Below are 8,565 nucleotides of genomic sequence, written 5' to 3' on the forward strand. Positions count from 1 at the left end.
AATTTCAAATAAAAGAAACTAAGTAGTAGAAACACGAGGGCCATGTTGTATTTTGATTTTGGAACTTTAGTAGACACCTTCAGTTATTACTTTGTAAGTTTTTAACAAAGTTTTTCCATTGGATTCCTTCTCAAGGGTCAAAGACTCTAAATGGAGGATCTGATGCTCAAGACGGTAATCAACCACAACATAACGGGGAGAGCAATGAAGAGAGCAAAGACAACCATGAAGCCAACACAAAGAAAAAGTGAGGAATAGGTTTTAATGGGTCTTGTGTGTTTTATTATTCAAGTTTTTAATCACAGTTCTGTTCCAAGGTTATTTTAGTATAAGCAATTATCTTTTGATCACCCAATTCCTGAATTCAGTAAGCAAGTTACAATTCAAAAAGGCAGAAGAGTAAAAACCTTTTATTGACAATGACTTTGCCACTGAATTCAAAGGAATGGAGCTCAATGGGAATCCAGTTAAAAAGAAAATATTTGCTCCTGAACTTCTTTTACTGAGATACTGTTAGTAATGACTTGCATTCACACTTTCTTGAATTGTTAGAGGATAATTGTAAACAGTTAAATGGAAAATCACAAGCTATTTTTTTTTCTTTTTTTGAGACAGAGTTTCTCTCTTGTTGCCCAGGCTGGAGTGCAAAGGCATGATCTTGCTCACTGCAACCTTCACTTCCTGGGTTCAAGTGATTCTCCTGCCTCAGCCTCCCCAGTAGCTGGGATTACAGGCTCCTGCCACTACGCCCATCTAATTTTTGTATTTTTAGTAGACAGGAGGTTTCACCATGTTGGCCAGCCTGACCTCAAACTCCTGACCTCAGGTGATCCACCCACCTCGGCCTCCCACAATGCTGGGATTACAGGTATGAGCCAACACACCCGCCCATCACAGGCTGTTTTTTATTTATTTATTATTTTTATTTTTTATTTTTTTTTTGAGACGGAGTCTTGCTCTGTCGCCCAGGCTGGAGTGCAGTGGCCGGATCTCGGCTCACTGCAAGCTCTGCCTCCCGGGTTCCCGCCATTCTCCTGCCTCAGCCTCCTGAGTAGCTGGGACTACAGGCGCCCGCCACCTCGCCCGGCTAGCTTTTTGTATTTTTTAGTAGAGATGGGGTTTCACTGTGTTAGCCAGGATGGTCTCGATCTCCTGACCTCGTGATCCGCCCGCCTCGGCCTCCCAAAGTGCTGGGATTACAGGCTTGAGCCACTGCGCCCAGCCTGAAGCATCCCTTCTAATTCTTATTTTTTTTTTGAGACGGAGTCTCGCTCTGTCGCCCAGGCTGGAGTGCAGTGGTGTGATCTCTGCTCACTGCAACCTTCACTTCCTGGGTTCAAGTGATTCTCCTGCCTCAGCCTCCTGAGTAGCTGGGACTACAGGCGCCCGCCACCTCGCCCGGCTAGCTTTTTGTATTTTTTAGTAGAGATGGGGTTTCACTGTGTTAGCCAGGATGGTCTCGATCTCCTGACCTCGTGATCCGCCCGCCTCGGCCTCCCAAAGTGCTGGGATTACAGGCTTGAGCCACTGCGCCCAGCCTGAAGCATCCCTTCTAATTCTGAAATTGAGGGAAATCTTGTTGTCTATGTGTATATCAACCTTTTTGTTAAGATTTTGAAATGTGTTGGTATCACAGATACAAAACATGCTCATGTTCTTTAATAATCACTTTTAAGCTAGAAATGATGGAAAAGGCTTGGTCTGTGACACTTTCCTGAGTTATTTTGCTTCATCTGCATATTACTTTGGGAAGAAGATGTAACAGTTTTGAAGAAGAAAAAAATGACTGTTCTAATAACAAGTCAAGTTTATTTTTGGTTTGATATCAGTCTTTTCATGAGTTTAAAAATATAATGCAGACTTAATGTCTTTTTTTCTTCATTAGGAGAAAATTCTAATTCCAGTTATTGTACCTTTCTTTTCCCCTTTTCTTCAGGCCATCCAGTGAAGAGAGAGAGACTGAAATATCTCTGAAGGATTCTACACTAGATAACTAGGTTGACATATCTGGAATATAGAGAACACTTGAGAAGTTTGTAATGGCTTTCATTTGAAATAGACTGCTGAAAATTTTAAATTTTTATAAGCATAGGTTTGATGTTGAAAATTTGTTACAGGGGAGAAGATCCCTTTGTTTTAAAGTAAACATTATTGCTAAGTATACTTGTGCAGTATTAACAGCTACATTATACAGTAAATGTGGGATAAAATCCATTTAGAAAATGTTAAACTGCTTTTCCAGACATGGTTGTAGCATATTTTCAATTAGTGTGTGTATGTTAATGTGTAATTGATAGTAGAACAAAGTTACATTTTTAAAACTGCTACTTGTATAAACCTTGCCTTTCCCCAAATACCGTGGGTTTTGTGCATAGTTTTTACAAACCTTGGATTTACCAGACTGTCTTTTCACTGTTTGTGGGTTTTGTAGAAGTTGAGCATTTTTATGGTAGATAAAATGTTACTTCTATACAGTACTCACTCCCTTTTTATCTAAAGTCTGTATGGTTTGTTTGGTATGACAACTAGTTAAGTAACTGACACTGAACTGACTGAGAAATCTACAAAGTATAAAACATCATGTTAAATACAAACTAAATTTTTGAAGGTAATTATGTTTTGTGGCTGAACATTCAGTGAAGTCTTAGGACTTCTCTGCAGATAACTGACTGGCTATATATAGGAATGAATCTGGCTTTAGGGTTAAATCATTTAAGGTCCTTTTATAGGCAGGCACTAGTAATTAAAACTGAAAACTAAGTAAGTTTATTTTTGAGAAATGTTAAAGATGTCTTCAGGAAATCACTAAATAGTACTTAATTGGAAGAAAAAAATCATGATGCTTAGACAAATATAAATAAATGCTATATAAGGAAACTCACCTATTTGAAATTATGGCTATATTATTTTTATTTTCTAGATTCCAAAAATACAAACACTAGTTCTTCCAACATAGTACTTTGATAGTCTGTACATTGACGTGTATGGACTAAATCCAGGGTGAAATCAATGTTACAAAATTTAAGGGTATGTTAACTAAATGATAGCATTTCTAAGATATTTTGATATTAGGTCATTTGGCATTTTTAAATAAGTAGGATACTTCTCATGTTTTGAAACTATATGAATATGGAAAAAAATGGCTTAAGACCAGCGTCTGTGTATGACATTGTATGGCTGACTCTCTGGGATAACTGTTTTCATCTATAGAATTGAAGTTTTGCTTTTACGAGGTCTTATAGTGGAACTAGGAATCACTGTTTTGAGAGAACCTGCATATATACCAGTCATTATCTGTTTGATCCTTATACAGTTTTAACTTAGATTTATTCTAGTGAAGCCATAAGTTCAACGTGTAAACTTGTTTTGATTAAAGATTTTTTCTACCAAACTCTACTAGTAAATTACTTTCTTCCTATTTACAAGAGTAAGTGATGAAATTCTGGGTTTGCTGCGAAGGAAATAATTTCTTAGTTAACTGGTCACAGAGGTTGTGTTGTTTTGGGAAACAGGGTTAACTAAATAGTAAGCTCAAGATGATAAAAATAAAGGAAATATTTATCTTTTGTTCACCCTCCTTTCTTTGCATAGCCCACTAGATCTATAGTTTTACAAAGAAGCCACAGAATATTCAACTTCTAGAGATACAGCATCATTCTCATAATTTATGTCAGCTTGTACAAGCTGACCTTGCTCTAACTAGTTGATGTTCACTTCAAGCATAACTGCCTTTTAATTGTAACTCTCAAGAAATTTCTTTGTCATAGGCTGATTTACAGATAACTATCATTCTCAGAACTCTTGATAATTATTCATAAGACTGAAGAACTTTCAGGATCATTGAAATTGTTCATTGGCTCAATTGGTGTGTGTGGTCAAAACTCCACAGCTTGACAAGGTACCAAGAGGTAATTTTGAGATAGCCCCCACCCTGCCCCGCAAAAAGTATGTGTAATATATATGTTTTAACACCTCTTTTGGGCTGGTGTGTGTGTACGTATGTGTTTTGATTACTGGATAAAAGAGTCATACATCAGGCGGGCGCAGTGGCACGTGTCTGTAATCCCAGCTACTCGGGAGGCTGAGGCAGGAGAATTGCTTGAACCTGGGAGGCAGAAGTTGCAGTGAGCTGAGATTGCCCCCACTGCACTCCAGCCTGGGAGACAGAGCGAGACTCTGTCTCAAAAAAAAAAAAAAAAAAAAAAAGTCATACATGACTGAGCAGAACTATTAAAGGTTTTCTTGGCTGCTTGGAGAAATTGCAGATACATCCATCTGAATCTGAGAACTGATTGGGATTTGGTATGTGAACAACTGGAGAGAACCATGCACTTTAATACTATATCTGGTGATTTCAAATAATATGATAGATTTTGCTGATACAGTACTGCTGTCTATGTTCCCACTCACATACACTTACCTGGTTACAGATGTCAGGTCAAGATGAGGTCTGCACCTAATCCTGTATAAGAGCAAAGATTTTTCATAGGGTGCTGTGAGGGCTTCACTAACTTGATTTTGTCCGATTGGCCAGAGAAAGGATGCTCTAATGGAAACAGCAAACCCGTATCATTAAACTCTTTAGAAACAAAGAAGCTGGTTTAATAGGCAGAAATGTGTTTGTTTGTGCTGTGTAATTCTGCAACACAATGTTAGAGATGACCTTTCTCCTAGTAAAACTAAAATGTCTAATTATCCTTAAACGGTACTGAGGCCTGAAGAATATTTAAAGAAATAGCTATTGCTTCTCTGGTGACTTTTGTGCATGTGCATCCACTATTACATAAAAGTCAAATTCAACTACCAAGCAGGTTGATTGACATGTTCATGACAACATTTTCACATTTGCCTATCTTCATTAGATAATGTGTTACATGTAATTTGACAGGTGTGTTATTTTGATTGAAATAAGCATAAAGAAAAGCTGTCTTAAATCAGGGGTTTTATAGCTCCAGAAATATACAAAGTTAGGAATTTCTTTTGATTTGAACTTGGTTGGATACCTGTATAACTGATACATAACACAGGGGCAAACTGGGATTAACCTGGTTAACTTTTCTCCTCAGTTGGGTTTCACCAGGAAACAATAATAGGTACCTGAGTCTTTGATGAAAAGGTTAACCTTAAGAACTAGCAGAAAAACATTCTCAAATAATAGAATGCCAGTAGCAGAAATGTTTTAACTGGCATGTTCCTTCTTTGTCCACTAAAATGAGTTGACACCACACACGGAATAATGCATTATGTAATTATTAACTTCTTGAGGTTTGAGAGTATGAAATGAAAATGAATAAAATAAAGTATCCTTGCATATGCATGTAAGACCTATAAGGAATGCAATATTACAAATAAAGGAATCAAAATTTTTACCCATGGAATTTTAGGGTTGGGTAAATCATTTATCTTAAATCTATGGTTTGCTGGCTGTTACCAATCTGCTCAATTTTAGCACTGTTGTATACAAGAAAGTAAAAACTTAGGTATAACATAAGCCAACCTCTGAGTTCTCTATACTGATTATCTGCGTACTGACTGAATCAGTGAATGAGAACACGAGACATACCAGAAACATGTGCTTGTCCTCTCCAAGCCAACGGACTTAACTGTTTGTGGCATTTAAGTCCATAAAACATACTTCACTGTCAATCTTTTAAACAAATAGGCTTATAGGTTTCGTCAGTTTTCCATTTATATAAATGTCTGTTCTTAGCCATCCAGATATTCAGTCAAATTTAAATACAACCTAGGAGAGAGAAAGTGGAATTTATTTATTTTAAATGATGCATTTGAAGTCTATAGTATTCCTAAAAGTCTTTTAAACAGTATTAAATTTTCTAACCATAAAGGTTTCCAGAAAATATTTGAATATAGATAGCTATAAATCTATCTGATAGTCTAGACCTGAAAATAAATAGTTTCTTTTGCTGGGTGCTGTGGCTCATGCCTGTAATCCCAGCACTCTGGGAAGCCAAGGCGGGTGGATCACTTGAGGTCAGGAGTTCGAGACTATCCTGGGCAACATAGTGAAACCCTGCCTCTACAAGAAATAAAAAAATTAGCCCGCCATAGTGGCCTGTGCCTGTGGTCTCAGCTACTTGGGAGGCTGAGGTAGGAGGATCACCTGAGCCTGGGGAGGTCAGGGCTCCAGTGAGCCAAGATCACACCACTGTACTACAGTCTGGGTGACAGAGTAAGACCCTGTATCAAAAAATAAGTTTAAAAAATTTTTTTTTCCTCAGAATAAGATGACAGTTACTAGGATTACTATAGTAAGGGAACCAGAAGAATGGAAGACCTGGGCCAGAAAAACTTACTTTTTTCTTTTTGCTTATAGAATATTGGTATATATCCAATAGTATCATTACCCAAGAATAAGTGAGCCAGAGCTAGCGTATCAATAGGATCTTGATTTTTCCATGTCTCCACAGTCATACGAAATCTATTGTTTTTTAAATCATAGTATTAAATTGACATTTTAAACTCATAGCATTCATAAAGCTTTTTTCAAGAAATAAAGCTTCAAGTTAATGTTATTTCTGGAGTTATGAGTATATACTCAGTATCTTTTTAAATCCATTATTCACAAAGTCTTATTAACATGTCTTGTATGCCTAGTTTCCTTCAAAACAAAACCTAACATTACTCAACAGCACACTAACATTAAATTACCCCAAAGCAGCTGGGCGCGGTGACTCATGCCTATAATCCCAGCACTTTGGGAGGCTGAGGCGGGCAGATCGCCTGAGGTTAGGAGTTGTGAGACCAGCCTGGCCAACATGGTGAAACCCCGTCTCTACTAAAAATACAAAAATAAGCCAGGCATGGTGCCTGGTGCCTGTAATCCCAGCTACTCAGGAGGCTGTGGCAAGAGAATCACCTGAACCCAGGAGGCAGAGGTTGCAGTGAGCCACGATTGCGCAACTGTACTCCAGCCTGGGCAACAAAAGCGAGACTTTGTCTCAAAAACAAAAATAAATTATCCCAAAGCTATTAATGTTGTCTTATTTGTAAATAATTCATTCTCCCTAATTTCCGTTACAGATATTTGAAGGATCTTTACCTTGGAAGCCTCATGGTAGAAGGTGTAGCTCTCACATTCTTCAAAGCATTTTCAAAACACTTCCATTACTTGATGTATCGTTAATTCTATCTTTAGCAAAAAAACACTCTGGACAGAGAATGAATAGGGAAGGCATGGATTGGGAGAAAGAATATGTGTGTCTGACAAAGGATTTAAAGTCAGAATATATAAAGTACTACAACTCAATGGGTAAAAAGCACTAAATTGAATACTCTGGAATAAATATGAAATTTAACTATGTTATAAACATTTAAATACAATCATTACTTTATAAGAAAATCTGTGATTTGGAATTTTTTTTTGGTAGCTTTAGCAGACTCTTCAAAGTGGATCCTGTTCCTCAGTGGCGTTTCTTAGAAAAAAGGTAACCATCCAAGAGAACAGTTATTTCATGAGAGGGTACTTTTGTGAGTGTAGCTATTCTTAATTAAAGGTTCCAGGATCAACATAAGGATAAGCAAGGAATTCCCCCAGTTTGTTGCCTTCTGAATCATAGTGGAGCATTCGGAAGCAAACATCACAAAAGAAACATGGGTCCTCTGGTGCAAAACTGTCATTGTTCGTCACCCATCTATAGGTTTTAAAAAAAGAAGTACATCATTACAATCAAATTTTCCATACCTTAACATGCTTTAAGTTATGACCTGTAGCAATATGTAAATATAACATTCTATTTCCTTATCAGTCTGTTATTAATGCATAATCTTTAATTTTGTATACATAGATGCAAATACCACCAATACTCTCTACAAAGCAAAAGGTCATCCAATATTAAGAAACACTGCAGAATGCTGTTTCTCTGTAATATTACCCTTAAAGGAAGAATATAAATCTACTTGAAAGCATCACATTTGCCATGACATACCTATCCTCCAAGTATGAATATAGTCATTTTCTTCTAACAGACCATCTTGAAAAACTGTAACAAAATTAGATGCTACAGATCTGATACACTTTTGCTTAATATACCTTCTTAACTGATAAATGAGTACTGGTTATTTTGAAAACTTACGTAACTCTATTTACCTATAACTCAAGATTATGTTATAAAGTATATACAAATGGCAATATAGGCAACATTATTCAACCAAAATGTTGAATGGCATGAAGATGCTATTGTATGGTATGTTTGAATTCTGCATCTCATGGAATGTTTGCTTTTAACATTATTTTCCCTTTTATCTGATTTATCATGTTTTCCTGTTGATCTTTTAGAAAAGAATATTGTGGGGTGGCGAAAACAAACTGAAGATACAAGTTGAGTACCCTTTATGTGGGCCGGGCGCAGTGGCTCACGCCTGTGATCCCAGCACTTTGGGAGGCCAAGGCGGGTGGATCACAAGGTCAGGAGTTTGAGACCAACCTAGCCAACATGGCGAAACCCCATCTCTACTAAAAATACAAAAAAAAAAATTAGCTGGGTGTGGTGGTGTGTGCCTGTAATCCCAGCTACTCAGGAGGCTGAGGCAGGAGAATCACTTGAA

At 37.2% G+C, this 8,565-nt stretch overlaps 2 protein-coding genes across 3 annotated transcripts in view; one reads left to right on the forward strand and one right to left on the reverse strand.

Annotated features, from left to right (window-relative positions):
* Window positions 1-2,500, forward strand: part of PSIP1 (PC4 and SFRS1 interacting protein 1) — a 48,332-nt gene extending 45,832 nt beyond the window's left edge. Inside the window, exons 14-15 of the mRNA XM_011930382.1 lie at window positions 136-247; window positions 1,937-2,500. Coding sequence (XP_011785772.1) covers window positions 136-247; window positions 1,937-1,997 — 173 coding nt within the window. The 3' untranslated portion in view covers window positions 1,998-2,500. The remainder of the gene's footprint in view (window positions 1-135; window positions 248-1,936) is intronic.
* SNAPC3 (small nuclear RNA activating complex, polypeptide 3, 50kDa) overlaps window positions 1,585-8,565 on the reverse strand; it is a 46,120-nt gene continuing 39,139 nt past the window's right edge. The window contains exons 9-12 of one of the 2 annotated variants that reach the window (XR_001000483.1): window positions 7,061-7,652; window positions 5,564-5,743; window positions 4,421-4,546; window positions 1,585-2,007 (exon numbers count right to left, since the gene is read on the reverse strand). Coding sequence is in view for 1 of the 2 variants with exons in the window: in XM_011930381.1 (XP_011785771.1) it covers window positions 7,505-7,652 (148 nt within the window). In the remaining variant the exon portion in view is untranslated. The other variant, XM_011930381.1, reaches the window with a different exon arrangement.

Source organism: Colobus angolensis, unplaced genomic scaffold (assembly GCF_000951035.1).
Source record: "Colobus angolensis palliatus isolate OR3802 unplaced genomic scaffold, Cang.pa_1.0 Scaffold86, whole genome shotgun sequence".
Lineage (NCBI taxonomy): Eukaryota > Metazoa > Chordata > Mammalia > Primates > Cercopithecidae > Colobus > Colobus angolensis.